Below are 17,502 nucleotides of genomic sequence, written 5' to 3' on the forward strand. Positions count from 1 at the left end.
GCGGCCCCAAGGTATTAGAGTCTCCCTCAGGGGCGGCTGATGAAGCCTGCATGGTGCCGCCATTACAGAGGTGCTAAACCGTCACACCGAAAGAGAGGGCGCCATCTTTGCACGCCTTCCTGCATTCACATGTAATTATTGTTGTTTTTATTTCTTAATATCACGTGTATTATTGCACACCACACCCTAAGTAGAACCTCATCCAATCATCTGCTTAAGTGGCGTTATTGCTTAAATTCAAGAATACATCTTTTCAGGACTTCTGACAAATGAAAGGCTGGGCTGCTTTTACACCAGAGACCTTCAGTGTGGACCCAGGTATCAGCAGCAGTCAGTCAGCATTCCAGCAACCATACCAGAGCGGCAGTGAAACAATTGAACACACTCCCGCCATCGCCTCAGTAAAGAAAGACAAATCATGCACCGAGTTAGAACATTAGACACTTGGTGCTGTAACTCGTGGAAGTACGGCTGCTCACGGGTATCAAAGCTGCCCTCCCAGTTCACGAGGAAGACAACAATCCAGAAACAAAGACCGGGGGGTCACAAATACGGGGAGCGTAATTTGTTTCAATAAGTATGAAACTAAAGAAGTAAGCAATGGAGTCCAGGTGTATGCTCTAGTCCTTGATTTGTTCTATTCCATGATATTGACGATGGTACAGATCGGAGCACAGTGCTTAGTTTGTAACAGAATACATGGCAGGGCCACAGGTTTAGCTCAGTATCCCACAGCTGGAGCTATCAAAGGCTGGAGTGCTGAAAACCCAGCTGCCTAGCCTCGATTCCACCTCATGCCTCTTCAACCAACAACCAGCAAAGTCCTGACTCATTATCTCTCGCTTGCGGGTTTTCATGCATGCTTTCTCCCTTAGTTGCTGTTTTTCCATCTTTCTCTTCCTTTCACCCTTTTCAACTGAGATTCTTGTAAAGCGTGACTACTCACCGGTTAGGGTCTCAAGGTGATTAGTGTGTGCTGGGAAGGGAGGATCTGGAGTTCAGACGAAAAGCCAGGTCTTGGGGTCCTTCCTGATTGAGGCAGAGACGGTGATTACCTGAGATGTAGAGACAGGGAGTTCCAGGTGTTCGCAGCGAGGTAGGAGAAGGATCTTCCTACAACCTTGGTCCTGCAGATCCGTGGGATGGTGGCCAGGGCCAGTCCGGCAGAGATGTCTGGTGGAGGTGTAGAAGGAGATGCAGTGGTTGAGATAAGTCGGTCCGTCATTGTGGAGGGCATTGTAGGCGTGTATGAGGAGCTTGAAGGTAATTCTTTTGCTGATCAGGATCCAGTGGAGGTCTCTCAGGTGACCAGGATGTGGCTGCTTTGGGGAATGTTCAGGATGAGACTGGCGGAGGCGTTCAGGATGTTGAACAGTTTCTTTACGAGTTATATCGCATAGAGTGCGGTGCCAGAGTCAAGTCTGAGACTTTTTTGGGTTTTTTGCTCTGAATCAAAATCTGCGAAGAAAAAACAAGTGCTTTCCCCAAAAATAAGTACAGGTGGGCCTCACCGGCTCAATTTATGCACAACTGGGTTGAAATGCATACACAGTGTCACTAGAATTACGCAATTCGGCAACCTCTGCGCTTTCCACAGTATTACGGATTTTCCATATTTGCCCCATAATCCACATCCGCTGCCTAATGTGCAGACCTTTGCACAAGGTCACTATTGCTTTTTTCAAATCTTGAGGTGATCCTAAATACTAACGTCACGCTGGCACTGAAGATGGTGATAAACATTTATAAAGTACACTGTTATTCAATAGAATGTCCTGGTACCAACAGAGAACATATCAAGCTGAATAGATTAAGGGAGTTGGATGTAGAAAACAGAGAAGTTTTACAGGCTTTCACATGAGCAAGTGATCAGATTAAAGATGGAGGACGAGCAAGAGACGAGGCCAGGCCGTAGAAGCACGGAAAGGATGCAGGCCTTAGAAGCAAGGAATTCAAAGGATCTGCCACCTAACAGAGTTTTAGGAATCTCCAGTAACATTTATGAAGAAAAGGGGAGTGTATGGACCCGCTGACAAAAAATTAGCTTCAGGAAGAGATGCTTAGTACCAAGACCATTGATGCCTGTGTGACAAAAGCAAAACGCCTTAAAGAAACAGCGCTTTTCAATGTGAAGCCCAAAAACTTGTTAAAGGCCCTAAGCGATATGGTAATGTTGAGGTAAGTGTAATAGAAACTGAGCAGCAAAGTTTTGAACCAGCAGCAACTGGAGAACAAGGGGCACTGATGCTGCGCCTTCATTGCAACACATTGAGAACATGACATTAGCTCAAATGGGTCACCACCTATCCAGCCAATCAAGCACTGAACTTCATTAAAAGCCAAGTCAAGCCAACAAGCAAACTTCTGGCTCTTGCTTCACTAAACAAAGTGGGTAACCACGCATCAGTGCTTATTTTGCACGCAACGTAATTTAAATTGGTACTTTTATGTGTTTAACATTGTTACATACAGCACTTGGTCCAAGTGGTACTAGGGCGCTTCACGAATAACATGATGACAGCAGTAGCAGTAGATAGCAGTCCTGACACACAGATCAACAAGTGCTAAAGAGGATGGTTACTCCAAATGACTCTTCTCCCTATGGGACCTTTACCATGGGCAGGCTCGGCCACACCCGGAGCCCTGACCTTCAGAGGGCGCAGGAGCTGCCTGCACCAGTTTCCCTCCAGTCTAACCTGACTCTAAAGAAAACATACCCCTCCCGCTATCCCAACACACGGGCAATTGGAGATGACAAGTGGGAGGGGGCGCCACACTTTGTTTCGCCCAGGGCGCTATTTGAGCAAAGGCCAGCTCTGGAAGTGAGTGCGCCTTTTCTATTGCACTTGCTGCTCCTGGGAGTGCGCTCTGCAGTGAACGAAGAGTCCATGTGGAGCAGACCTCTGTAGTGCCCTGCCGCACTAAACACAGTTCTCAAATATGGACTGTCACAAACAAAAGCACGTTTTGTGTCGACAGCCCAGGCCATTGTGTTTCCTGGTTTGCCGTTAAAGCAAAACAATAAAAATAAAAAAATCACGGAAAGGGGTGGTGGTGTTATCTGCCCTAATGCCACTTGGGAGTCAAGAATGAATGAATTAATTAATTAATATTTATTGTTTAATTAATTAAAATCGTTACAATATTTTATCGATGAACAAAAGCTTGTTTAAATCTGGGGAGTCAAGAAATCCCTGCGCCTCAGTGAGCAGTCCTTGGGAGCCTCTACTGCCCCACGGGCCACCAATCACCAACGCTTGGAAAGTAGTCCAACAAGTCTGTCAGCAAAGAAAGCCCGGGGGCGGGACAGCTCTTTCAATGGGCAGGTGCTGGCATGGGCCAGAGTACAGGGATGAGCTCACAGGGGTGTGGTTTAAGGTGTTGGCCACAAATTGAAGTTGCAGGAAGCCTTCGATGTATGTGTGCGGGACGGCCTTTAGACCCAGGGCACACAGACTGGTCAGGGTTGTGCGGTGCATCGAGGTGTGAAGCAAGACATGTCTGGTGGTACAGACACCTGGACATTTAAAATAGCTCATATTGGAGAATCGGAGGATGATGCAAATGTCGTTTGAGGTAGAACATTAATGACCAGAATGCACACACACTAAGGCTGCCACACCAATTTTGCAGTACCGCTTCCACGTTGCACGCAGACTGTAGGACTGTAATTTTGCAACGACCGTTGCACGTGTTTTAACAGTTCAAAACAACATTTTTCATGAGATGCCTGAATAAAAAAACGGTGCAGCAAATTTTCGCATGCGCCAGTGCAATCTCAGTAATCCAAAAATATAGATGCAAAATTGCCCCAGCTCCAGTGCAAACCAAAGCAATATGTCTCTGAAGCACTTATTTTGGTATTTCAAACACTCTTAAGAGAAGTTGCTCCCTGTACACCATTTAGCACCTAATATTAACCTACATCCAGGGCCACTGGGATTATGCGATTCTGCAGCCGTGGTGTTTTCTGCAAAATTACTGAATTGCAGCACTCACCACACAATCCAACATCACCTGCACAATTTGCAAACTTCAACTAAAAATATTTTGTTTTAGCTCAAACGGATCACGTCACTAAAACCGTTGCTACTACATGTGTTGCCAGCAGTAAAATGCACTCAATTGTGCAGTGGTAGGTCAGTCACCTTTCAGTTGGTGATTAATGTATTTAGGTGTCAATCTGATACTGAGATTAAACGTTTGCCCACAGCCTGTTAACCTGGTAAGAATTACAAAAGAGTTTACTAATGCAGCCACACAAATGTGCGATATTATGCCATATAATTTGCCTTTTCTTGCCGCATAATTTAGTGCTCCCCTCCTGCGTGATTAAATGGCCCTCCCTACATCCATGCTAACTGCCTTGCTTTAGGATTGCAAACTATGGAAAGTCACCAACAAAAAACTCTGGTTCACTCTTGATGCATCCTCCTTCTCCTTTGATCCACCGTAGTCTGTCCAACACTCGCCAAGCCCTATAGAATGCCCGCCACACGTAGTCACTCAGAGGCAAATCACAAATGGGTACGATACTATTCTAATATATTACGCTACACTACTAGCAAGATATTGGGCAGTAGGTGCTGCGCTTCATTGTGGTTTCACAAGCTGTAACATGAAGTTAAGATATATGAAACTCGACAGCTGTTTACTTATTGCATATTTTAATACCGCTTATTTGTGAAGACCACACTGAGTTGCACTACGGTGCTGTATCCTGACATTGTATCGCAGAACTATGTTTTTGATCTACTACCCTGTCCTAATGTATTCACTGTACTATAATGTTATCTCACGTGTAAGGGCAATCCTCATGACTGTTCGACTATCCTTCACGGAAGGTATGGTTCTGGATCAATCTCTGTATTGTCTTATTTTTATTTTTATTATTTGACTCAACAATGTATGAACCAACAATGTATGAACCATGACTGTATGTATTATTGATTTATACTTACTTTCTGTACTTTACTTTCATTCTTGTCTAATAAAAATGATTTGAACACAAAAAAGAAGAAAAAAAAAGAAGGATTGCAAACTATGCAGCCAGGGCCTGTGCTGGAATGAACCATATTGTTTATTTATGAACAGGGATCCTGCTTATGGCCTGGGTGGGGCTGTGCGTTATCTGAGGCCTGCAACCCGCCCACTCCCATCAGCACACAATGGACTCTTAACAGGCTAGGGAGTAACATGTGAAAACTGACCTTCCACCTAGAAGGCAATGGCATGAGTGTAAGATCACTGCTCTGCTGCTTGGTTCTTGAAAGAGACTTGCTGTTTTAGGGTCTGATTACGAGCTTGGTGGTCCATAGGATCATCGCACCAGTGGTCTGACTGCCATATTATGAGTACGGACCATGAGAGGACTGCCGCAGCCACCAGGGATCCGTGATCCCTGGCGCAACGGAAACGAGACTGCAATATGCTTGGCAGTGCTGCTGCTGAACTGCCAAGAATATTACACATTTCCTCACTGGGACCCTAACCACGGCGGTGAGATCGCATTGAAAGGGTGGCAGTGAGGAAACAAAGGGGGCCCCTACAGAGTCCCCTAGTGCCTCAGGCCTATGGGATTGCATGCAGGGGGCACATGTTGTGCACCCATGTGTGTATACACAGCCCTTTCCTGCATGGCATGGACTTCACAGTGCATGCTGTGAGGGGGAAAATGTTGTGCGCCCCTATGTGCATGCACTCCCTTTCCTGCACGGCATGGACTTCACAGTCCATGCTGTGCAGGAACAGGCTTTGACGCTCCCATTGCAGTGCCTTTTTGAAAGGCACCACCATGGGAACACCAAAGGACCGCCCGAGGAAACTCAATCAGGCGGGCAACAGGTGGTTGAGTTTGGCAGTGGCAAGCCGTCCCACACCGACAAACTCATAATCAGCCCCCTTAGGCCCTCAGTGAACTGGACAATGCTTGGGTGCGATGATCCCGCCTGGGCAAATACCCATACCTTAGGGTGTAACTTTTTTTTTAACACTAGTTCTGTTTTACTTCCCCATTATATGTTCCACCATTGGAAATGGGGTATAACGGCGTAAACTGCATCCTTCTTCCCAGCCCCCGCTCGGAGCTGCAAAACTCAGAATCTTTAATTTTTCCCAAAACAATTTTTGCCAGGTATTACCTGTCAAAAATGTTGAGGGGATAAACCGCCAGGTCGGGATGTGGGATAGAAACATTTAAGAACCTTGCATCAATGTACACAGAAAGGAAATCCAAGCATATCCCAGTAGAGGTGAGACTGGAGACTAAACCCAAGCCACACCTTTCTACCAACCCTTAACAGGGAGTGTCACCAGCCTTGGTATCACTTTCAATCTCCACACATGACATGGTGGCCCTACAAGAACCTCTTCCTCACCTCTCCAATGAATTGTTCCCCTCCAGCGGGATCACCCTGCCCAAGCGCCTGACTTCCCTGGCCTTTAAGACTCACTAGGGTGAGAGGTAAACCAGGTGACAGACCCTAAATTCTGGAAAGCATAATGTATGTAGACAAAGTAGTATATATATGGGAGTTCTTTCAAGATGGCATGTTGGAAGAAATCCCAATTTTAAGTTCTTACCTGGTGTGCCTACGTCACCTAACCCTACAACTGCAGATTAAGAATCAACAGGCAGGACCTTCAATTCAGGGATTAAGAGGTTTATTAAAAGGTCCCACTCACACATATATCTTGTTGTGTTTCATACACATGTAAACATTTTCTTTTGAGCAGTTCCCTTTCCAAACAACCCCATGAAAAATGTGAGTGTTGAGCACTTTCAGAGATATACTTAAACATTTCTGTCTGGAAGAAAGACTTCCCAAGTTTTCAGGTATGGCTGTAGAGAGGAACCATATGTCCTCTTACAGAAAGCCCAGCAGGACAGGAGCTGTGACTTGTGACCTAGGACTTGTCTCCACAGCCTTCCTTGCACCCCCCAGAAATGGCACAAGTGCTGTGCAAAAATCCCAAATTAATTTACTTGCCCCATGTCTGGCCATGAATAGTCCATCCACTACCATGTTTTCCTTTGCATTCTGAAACACGTAGTTTTGATTTTACCATTATAAATATGCTGTCACCATTTTCTAGTTCAATTGATGGCCTCCCAGATAGAGAGTGTTCTAAGATGCCATAAAAATGGTGGTTAGTACAAAACAAATGTGACATATCAGAACAAGTGCTTGGATTTTACCATTATAAATGTAGAACTGCCACTAAAGGTAGAAAGGCATAATCAGGCTCGATAAGCTATACATACTTGGCATGAAATAACTTGATATCTCTGAGACGCTATGTGTCATCAGGAGGATAGTCATTTCCGTTCGTAGAAAAAGCACCAAAGTACACACTCAATTGACTTTATAAAACCCTTGATAAGACAATGTATGTAGTTGATGTTCAGTTGAGTCGATCTCTCCATTTATTTTCCACACAACTCTGTACGTCATGAACAATTTCATCATAAAGGCAGCCGACACGTGTTCCGTCCATGGGGCTTTTTCAAGCCTAAAAGGATTTATCCTACTACCATACGATATGTACCAAGCACATTCAGTAAATCCGTAAAAAATCATAAATCCCTTGTAAAAGCAAAGCAGAATTATTCTGTGTCCTTCAATAAAAACATCAGCGAGTGTGCATCTGATTGCCAAACCTGCCCATCAAGTGCATAGATACATTAGTACCTGCTTAATTGGTACACTGCAGAGACCATGATAAGCCTGCCTGCCCCTCATAAGGGCTCACGGTCTTTTAGCCTTGAGAAAGTCAAGTGGTCGAAACAAGTGTCGGCTGCCTTCATGGTGAAATTGTTCATGCCATGTTCAAAGTTGTGTGGAAAATAAATGGAGAAACTGTACTCAACTAAAAATCGATGGCATACATTGTCTTTTCAAGGAATTAATTAAGTCAATAGTCCGGGAATTCGCAACCTAGGTGCCGTTACCATGTGAGCTCCACCAAATGGACTGCAAGTTATTTTCTTCGTCAAGGACTATTGGAAACACTTATGTATATACATTTATGACCAGTCCTTCAGACACTATTTTGTTATTGATTTGCAAGGAAATAGCATGGCCACCCTTGTTTTGTTGCTGCTAGTCACTTCCTTAAAGGGCTAGCAGAGACTATATGTTTGAGTAAACAAACAGCTCAATTCTCTCTGACATCAATGAATCTGTCCTTAATAACAATCTGTCTAATGTGGTTTGACCGCAATTATCAAACAAAATCGGAGAACTACGTCAAATATACCACAGCAAATGAAACAATAAAAGAATCGTATTTCTCTCTTGAGCATCGGACTAAGTGAGTCACTTAAAGAGTGGGAGGCACTGTCCTCCCTTTTGGCATCTTAACCACATGAAATATCAGGTCATCTCTCAAATACCCCAAGTCCCTGCGTGGCCCAGTTTATTTTGCATACTGCTATGCATAACTATATAGGGATTCGCTGAACTACAAATCCCATAATGCAATGCGAAAACATTGAAAACGTGTTAATTTAGAACCTCTGATCAGCAGGGCTCTGGTCTACTGTGCTAATTTTCTGGCAAGACACAAATAATACCATAAAAAGCAAAGCTTCAAAAACCAGCTCGCAATAAATATATCGGTATTCATTTGTTACTAAGTGACTTCATGTCAGTTAACGCAGTCTTCAGTTCAGTGCTTCTCACTGATAAATCCCTTTAATTCAGTTATTTAACTCAATGGATTCAACTGAAGCGAAGAACCCCAGAAGCATACAGTTACTGAAGTCCATATCCAAGGACTGAAAACTGTGCTCTGTCGACTTGTATTCATCTGGGAACTCCCTGGCAGTGTGTCAAGGGCCGCTCCAACCTGACAAATTACTCCAGACCTTTACGTCAGGTTTAAGAAGTGGCTCACAGCATTTAGCAAGTGAAAATTATTCTCGTAAAACAGTCATTCTTAACCTGTGGCCAGAAAAGCCTATTTAGGGGTCCGCGGGTGTTTTACAAAATTAAATATTAAAATGAATAAATGACATAAAGTATGTACAAATAAAGAACCAAAATTGAAAATGTGAAAACTTTTTGTATATTTATTTGTGAATTAAACAAAATATTTAAATGGTTGAGCATTTGTTTGGTGAATACTTGTTTTTTGTATTTGTGCATATTGTTTTGAGGCACAAATCATAAACATTCCTTAGGAGGTCCCTGTCTTCCAACAATGAGTCTGTGGGGGGTCCCCAGCCTATAGTGATAATTAATTGGGGGGGGGAGGGGGTACACAGAAGTTCAAAGGTTAAGAACCGCTGTCGTAAACAATCCTCAGTAAGGGGATTAAGACAGAGCTCAAGTTTTCCCACGCTAGGCGTGAATATTTCATCCAATCCATTTTTTTTAATCAATGACTTCTAATAACCATTATGGAATTGAAAGGGGGAAACTACAGTTACCAGAATGCACCGGGGTAAAACAAGATAGCTAAATAGAACAGGGTGGGGCTGACGTAACGCCGCGAGAACTGCAAGAAGGGATACTTCCTAGAGGTAACAAAGTTAATGTTCTGCCACAACCCGGCCCACCCAGTTTACAAACTACGTTTAAAAGTCGCGGGTGGGCCAAGATGACAGGATTTCACTTCATGGGTTAATACAACAAGGCGTGTGAGGCTGCACAGGGTCACACAGTTCACAATGCTCTTACCCTCCTCCGTAGCCGTCCCCGCTGGAGTCGTAGCTGAGCTGTTGCTGCTGCAAGTAGTACACCTTCGGCGGCCCCATGTTGGCGCTCATGTTGGCGCCCATGGGGGGCCCCATCATTCGGCCATGGCCGCCCATCTCGTACCTGCTGCTTGTGTTCATCTCGTACCTGGCGCCTCCGTTCAGCTCGTGGCCCGAGTCGGCGTGGGTCAGTCGGCCCAGCGTGTTGAGCCTGGTGGTGGAGCCTCCGTTCACACTCATCTCCCCGGCTCGGAGTGGCGAGCCACCAAGAAAAACAAACACGGAGGGAGGGGAGGCCCGGCGGGGGAATGGAGCCGAAGAATGGGTGAGGGGGAGGGACAGTCACTCTCCGAGCTCAGCTCTGTCCCACCTCCTTCAGGCCACAGGTGGGCAGGAGAGCCGCGGCGCGCGGCGAGGCAGCTGGGATCCGGGGAGAGCACGAACCCGCTCCTGCCCTGGCAAGAGGTGCAGTCCGTGTGGCACCGGGCAGAAAGGTGGCAGGTGCTTGGCACTGAAAGCCACACCTAAGTTTTTTGTGTATGTTTTTTTTCAGTGAGAAACTATTCTGAGCTGCTGAGGCAAGCACATTGTGCGGCTCCTCGCCCTGGGCTGGAGCGCTGTGTTGTCTTTCCAGTTCCTCCTCCTTCTCCAGCGGATTGTTCACTCCCTTGCTCCCCCTGTTTCTTCCTGCTCACCTGCACAGAGCCCTCGCAGGCCAGGCCTCGGGAATGTTTCGTTTTGCAAAGTGTAGGCGGCAGCTAGAAGAACTACAGGGAGCAAATCTCAAAGTCCGTGTGTTCAGAAATCCAAACTTGGTAAACAATAAAGGAGTGAGCTTTGCATGTATCGTCGCCGACAATGCAGGGCACTTGATTTCAACTGCGTTTCTTTAGTTTAGGTTTTTATTTTACTTCTGTGTAATTGTCTTTAAAACGCAAACCTAACTCCTATGTGCTTCAGCGCGCTGCATACCACGTACAAAACACAGAAGTGTACAAATATAAATAGCAACTCTACAAATAAAATGTGAGTGTGATAAATGTCATTCATTCATTGAGTCTTTATTTCGACAATTTCAGTCATAAAAGATTGCAGTAAAAACAGTTGTATAAAACGGAGAATAGATAAAATTATCACTTCATAGAAACAGATTTCATAGGAGAGATTTAGCAGACAGATTAACAATCGCAGTGTAAAATCACCCCTGGGTAGCGCTCTGAGGGAACATCTTTTGGACCACATTGCTAAAAGAAACTTTGAGAGTGCAAAAACTATATGTGGCGATGTATCGGTCTTCAAGACTCTCATTGCAACAGAGCATTTGTCAAATCCCATATTCTTACATAGGGGTACTAGCCAGTACTTTCTAGCTTTTCTGTAAACGGGGCAAAAGAGGAGCATGTGCAATTCATTCTCCATGAGCGCACCACACCCAAGACAGGATTTGCTTATTGAAGTCGGCCACTTGCCTGCGAATGCCCCTAGTGGTAATGTTCCATGCCTCCATTGGATATATAACTTTCTCCTACTGGGTAGATGTCATCCAGAAACTCCTCAAAGGCATAAGTTTGTTTAAATGTTAAAGTTGTTGTCAAGGAGCCAACTGTGGAGTCATGCAACCATATGTTCTGTTTGTGATCCATGAAGGACTTAGCACGCATTTTGCCGGAGACCCCACTGCATGCCTGTTCTGGATCATACCAGAGGTCCAATAGTCCCATTTTCCTTAGCTCGTTTTTTACAAATACAAGCCAGGGGGTTTTTGCTGCACTAGCATGGCTCAGCACATCCTTTAATACAGACCTGTAATTGGACAGTTCTGGGGTTATCCATAGTCTACGCCAAAACCTTAGGGGTTTCAGAGCTAGCTCAGGCTGGATAGAGCTCAGTCCTAGGTCCAGTGTCAAAGGGAGGGGAGGAGTACTTTGAGGGAGTACAGGTAACTGTCTCATTAACTTGTACTCCACATTTGCAATTTCAGGCCGACAGGAGTGTCCCCCCAGAGTTCCCCACCTTAAAGGGCTGTTGCTCTCACCTTAACTTTGTAAATCTCCAGTGCGGGACTCGCTGGTTTAAATGTAGATGAATTTGACATTTTGAGGATGCCACCCACTAGTTGGGAGAGTTTGAGTTGAGATTTGACCTGTTGGGGACCCCAGGAGAGATTTTCGTTAATCGTCACCCCCAGGTATTGAAAAGTCTTTACCCTCTCCAATCTGACCTTACCCAGAAGCGGTGTTGGGCGGGTGTGTGCCGGAGGACTGAAAATCATAAATTTAGTCTTCTCAGCGTTGATTTCCATTCCACGACAGTGGCAAAAATCGATAAAGCCATTGAGCACTCGTTGGATCCCCATAGGGGATTTGGAAAGCAGGAGGGTGTCATCGGCAAACCTTATCGCTGGTACCCTCCTGCCTGCCAATCTGGGTGCGTCGTTATTGGGAACCGCGTCCAAGTGTGATATGACACCATTCACATAGAGGCAGAACAGAGTTGGTGCCAGGACGCAACCCTGCCTGACTCCTCTGGAAACTGGGAACATGGACGACAGCACCCCGTCCCTCCCACATCTAACCTGTGCATAGTTATGTGTATGCAACCTCATCAGGGCCAGCAGTATTGCCTTTGGAATACCCATATCCGAGAGCACCACCCACAATTTGGCCCTGGGTACTAGGTCAAACGCAGACCGGAGGTCCACGAAGACCATGTAGAGGCTGCCACCCTCCAGTATAGTTGTCTTCCAGAATAACATTATGAGACGGAAAATCTGGTCCATGGTTGATGTTTTTCTCCTAAATCCTGCGTGGTAGGGACTGAGGATATCATACTCCTCAATCCACTCTAGTAAAAGGTCCAGAATTAGTCGGGAGAAGATTTTTTGAGGGACGTCTATGAGGCTAATGGGCCGGTAATTGGTTGGGAGCAGAGGAGAACCCTTCTTAAAGATTGGCACAATCTCCGCTCCCAACCAAGCACCCAATATCTCCATACCTCCCAAAATCGCGTTGAAGAGGGCGCAGAGGTAAGGAGTCCAAATCATCGGTTGATCCCTAAATAAATCACCGGGAAGCCTATCTAGGCCTGGGGCCTTACCCGAGGCCAACTTCCCTATAGCAATATGTACTTCTTCAACGGAGAATTGCAGCTCATCATCATCCCCCTGTCTGGGTGTATGTATTAGCAGACTTTCTACACCTACTGGTGCAGCATAAAGGGTCTTAAAATGGAGCTCCCAGACCCCTGCCTCTATATTGGGTTCAATTGCAGATCTAGGCTCACCTGACCCTGTACTGACGATGGCCCAGAATCTACGTGCATCTCTAGAGTCTAATGAGGAGGAGAGATTAGACCATTTGTCCATATCCCACTCCATCCTAGCATGGTTCATTGTTTCTTTATATTGCAATCTTAGGGAGCGAATATTTATTTTATCTCTCCCGTCTTTAATGGCCCGATAAGCTCTGATTTTACCTTCCTACATGAGGCGTTGTACCACGTGGATACGGGCATCCTACGCTTCCTGTTCGGGCCCGGTGGATTAAGGAATTCTCCTAGACAGGCTACCAGATCCTGATGCCATGTAGCAGATTATCATTAAAGTCTGGTACCGCGTGCTGTGTAATTAAAGAGCCCACCTTCTCAAGGATGGGTACAACTGCACTATATAATTTAGGCAGTGCATCCCGTGCTACAACCAGTTTATCCCACTTAACTCTGCGCCTGTTGTTTGTTAGGACCAACCCTTCTGCCACATCCAGGCCACAGTTCTTTCCATTTGTCCTTGGCCATGGGCACTCTATCCTCAGGCTCAGAGCATTGTGATCACTGTCCACCCTAGGCAATACCTCCAAGTCAACGACCTTTGGCCATAGACATACCTCCACCATAATATAGTCCAGTCTGGATTCTTGGCCTCTTTTGTTGAAGGTACACTTGGATGGGGTGTCGGATGGCATGCGACCATTGCAAGCCCTTATAGAATTATTCAGAGTTAGGGTCGTGATCTGGATGGCCAAGGGAGACCAGGACTTTGGATGTGGAGATTGGGGGGATGGAATTTCCCAGTGTTCATCCTCTCCCGTCAGTACTCCCTCATTTAAGCCATGAAGTGGCTCATAATGACAGTTTAAGTCCACGGCAACCAAATAATGTGTGTCCTTACTTAGGGAGCCAAGGAAAGATGACAACTCCTCAATGGTTTTGGACTCGTTTGCCACACTTGTCGGCCGTGAATAAACATTCACAATGGCGAGTTTGTGGGGGTTAGTCCAGGACAGGAGAACACACTGAATGTCATCAGAGTGGGTCGGAATGATCTAGCCCGAACAGCCCAGGTGTAGGCCTACCCAAATTGTAAGGCCTCCCAAGGGCGTCCTTTCCCCCCCCACCGTGCGACAATATTATATGATGCAAAATCCACTCTATGTTGATCCTCCCGGGCCCAGGTTTCTTGAAATAAACATATGTCGCTACCGTCCACAAAGGTGCCCCATTCTGGGCCGGCCAATTTATTAGGTAAGCCTGCCACGTTCCATGATAGAACTGACATACAATTTGTGCTCCCCCTGTTAGGCTGTGTGCGATCAGGCGCACTATTAGCTTTCCCCATTATGTTTTCAGCGCTAGTAGTAGGTAGGGATAATACTGGTAAGTGAGTAACGTCTGCCCTATCCAATACATACGTGTTACCACTCCGAGGACTCCCTATTGGGGGGTTCTGGGCTCTTGGCAGCGCGCAAGCCTAGTCATTCTTCTCCATAATCTGGCCGTCCTCGACAACCACATAGTGGGTCTGAACCTCATCCTGTATATCCTGGTCGACCCTCATCAGTCCGTCGACCTGGTCCAGGCCACTGAACCTGTTATAGCATGGAATCTGGTTCTGGGCAAATGGTTGGTGGCCTGCCCAATTCTTCCCACCCCTCTCGACGGTGGGATACAAGGGACCATCCCTCATCTGGGTTTCTCAGTTGTTTACTGGGATAAAAATAGTAGAGTGATCCAACTTCAATCTTTGTGCCTACGCTAGCTAGATTCCAATTACGTATGTAGTCTGACATGTGTGGATCCCTGAAGTTGACCAGAACACAATCGCCAGTTAGGGTTTTAGCAGTACGCCCTACCCATCCCACCCTTCGAACCATAGATATTTCGGTGCTCATTTAAGGAGGAAGGGGTCTGTGCGCATTGAGCCACTGGATAACTTTATTTTTTAGAGTTGAATAGGATTCAACATTTGGCATACTAATTTCTGGGACCCCTGTTAGAATGATTATATAGTCACTGACATCAGGAGGGAGGTCCACCTGGGGTTCGGTTCGCAATTTCCTCTTTACCCCTAGATCCGAAGTGGCCCGCCCATCATGGGAAGTAGTGTGAATCCGTGCCCCTCCTACACCAGTGGGCGCTGTGTGCTGGTCAACCCCCGGCCTCCCTCCCAGATTATTTAACAATGCATTTGCTCCCCCGCGGGTTCAGTGGGGTTAACAGCAACTTGTTGTGTCACAGAAGTGGCAAGACGTTTGTGCGTTGCAGCCCGTCCCACCTCAGTTATCATGTTCCGGTTGTCTTGAACTGATGCATTTTTATCCAAACTATTTAGGGTAGCCAGTGTTACTTGTTCGAAGTCGAGTAATTGGCTTTCAATACTGGCAAGTCTCTCCTCCAGCGGGCGTAATATAGCACTCAATTGTGCAGTAATTTTCGTGCATAAGCGGACCTCCCATGTCGATAGTTCTTCCCTGGGGAGACCTGTACCTAGCACAGTGTTAGATGGGTCAAGTAAATCAGGTGCAGCATCTGAACTCTGGGTCTCAGCATCCTTTGGGCTTAATGGGATTACGTTATTGCTACAGTTTTTGGCGGATCTAGCTCCGGACTTTTTTTCCGTGGGCTGCTTCTTCTTGGGAATTACACCCTTACGGTTACCATGGAACTGACGGGTAATCGGTCTCTCCGGGGTTTTTTCCATGATGGATATGTCTAGTCGTGGTGATTGATCCTGTTCGATTGTTTGGGTGCAGAGGGGAGTGTGGGCCAGATCATGTCTAGGTGAGTGAATTTGGGCAGTAGTTTGGGCATTGTCCATGAGTGCAGTGACCATATTTGGATCCCTGGGAACCTCTGGTGTTCGAGCATTCGCAAAGTAGCCCATCGAGGATCTTTTGGCCATAGCAAGATCCTGAGACACCCTGCGTTCTAATTGCTTTATATTATACCCTGGTCAATCGCTAAATTAGTTCTAGTTATAAAATCATCCAGTGTACCAGTAAGTTTGTTATGTCCTTTGCTCCTAGACTCCCGTGCAGCCATGCTGCAGTTGTTCACTTTAATTTGAATGGGAGTTCTTTCACACCACAGAGTGTACTTACAGGTAGCTGCTGGAATGGTTCCAGGGAAATGCTAAGAGGGCTGGTCCGGTCCAGGCTCGAATGGGCTACAACGGGCCCGCCTTGGCCAGGGCTTCGCCCGGCGCGAGTCCCGCGGCGCGGAGTGCCGTCCCAGTTTTGTTATGTAGGGGAATGGAGGTGGAGCCGGGAAGAGGACGAAGCGTTGCTGCGCGGGCTGCTGGTCCTCGCATTCCCGCCGGTAGGTAAATGCCCCTCAAACAAAGTCTCTCTCTCCCTGGCCTCCAAGCGGCTGCGGCTTTATCTCCCAGGTGCGGTGGGGGCGGGAAGAGGACAAAGAGTTGCTGCGCGGGCTGCCGGTCCACGCATTCCCGCCGGTAGGTAAATGCCCCTCAAACAAAGTCTCTCTCTCCCTGGCCTCCGAGTGGCAAGTGCCTCCAATCAGAAGAGCCAGGGTGCCTCAAAACCAGCTTTGCCTCTACTTCGATTTAGGAGGTCCAAAGCAGACCCAGGACAATGACATTTCACTCCCCAGTTTGCCTCAAGCAGAACCTGCCTCCCAGTTACCACACAACTCCAGTGCTAAGACAGGAAAACGGAAAGTTTATTTTTCCCACCTGGGGGACTTGCAGCTAGCACACATCGTCTCACAATATCACTCCTTTGACAGGAAAATCACCACCAGACGGTAATTCCTAACACGTGCCGGCTCTGCAGCATTATCTCTCACTCCTCAATCGGTTCAGCATACTCCTGTGCTCCTGTTCCAGCGAACCACCACCCCAGCTGTTCCAACTCAGGTGAGCTCAGCGGGGGATGGAATGGACCTTCACTCGAGGAGAAGAGCTCCGCGTTCTTCTTTGCAGAATGTTTTTCTCCCCTCAAGGGAAGCCCTGCGCCAAGACAGTCCGCGGGGGGGGGGCCCGAATGCTCCAACCGCCTTAACCTTGCGGGAGAGCCACAAAAGGAACCCGGGCGTCCACCGCACACAGAGCGGCTCCCAGCGGCACTCAAACACCGTGGCAGATAAGGGCCGAAGGTGAGGGAGGCAGCTACGTTCGACCACCGCAGCTCGTCCGCAGCTTTCCCAAATTCAGTACTTCAACAATGCAGATTTCTGGCTCAAAGCTCCGCCGGAGGACAATCACAGGTATTTCGGCAGGTAGTTCGGCATCGGGTAGGGTAGGGACCACTCACACACCACCTCTCACTCGGCCGCTGGTGCAACCGCCATCTTGCCTGAAACAAATATGTAAAAGTTTGTGTAGAAGTAAAAACGTGTAGGTTTGGTAGTCCGTAAAAATATGGAAATATACAAAGTGTGTTTGTGGGGTGGGGGGTTACCCCTTTTTTCTTTTAAATACCAATAAATGCAAATACTGTTTGCAACTTGTAGAAGCAGAAAACTAGAATTATGTGACAATGGAGAACCAAGCTATGTGGCAGGGCTGA

The 17,502-nt window shown here is 46.7% G+C and overlaps 1 protein-coding gene across 2 annotated transcripts in view; it reads right to left on the minus strand.

Annotated features, from left to right (window-relative positions):
• Window positions 1-10,447, minus strand: part of DSP (desmoplakin) — a 229,494-nt gene extending 219,047 nt beyond the window's left edge. For both annotated transcript variants that reach the window (XM_086965017.1, XM_086965016.1), the window contains exon 1: window positions 9,684-10,447. In XM_086965017.1, coding sequence (XP_086821143.1) covers window positions 9,684-9,940 — 257 coding nt within the window. In that variant the 5' untranslated portion in view covers window positions 9,941-10,447. The remainder of the gene's footprint in view (window positions 1-9,683) is intronic.
• Window positions 10,448-17,502: the final 7,055 nt, after the last annotated feature.

The sequence above is a fragment of the Lissotriton vulgaris genome, chromosome 4_1 (assembly GCF_964263255.1).
Source record: "Lissotriton vulgaris chromosome 4_1, aLisVul1.2, whole genome shotgun sequence".
NCBI classification, from domain to species: Eukaryota; Metazoa; Chordata; class Amphibia; order Caudata; family Salamandridae; genus Lissotriton; species Lissotriton vulgaris.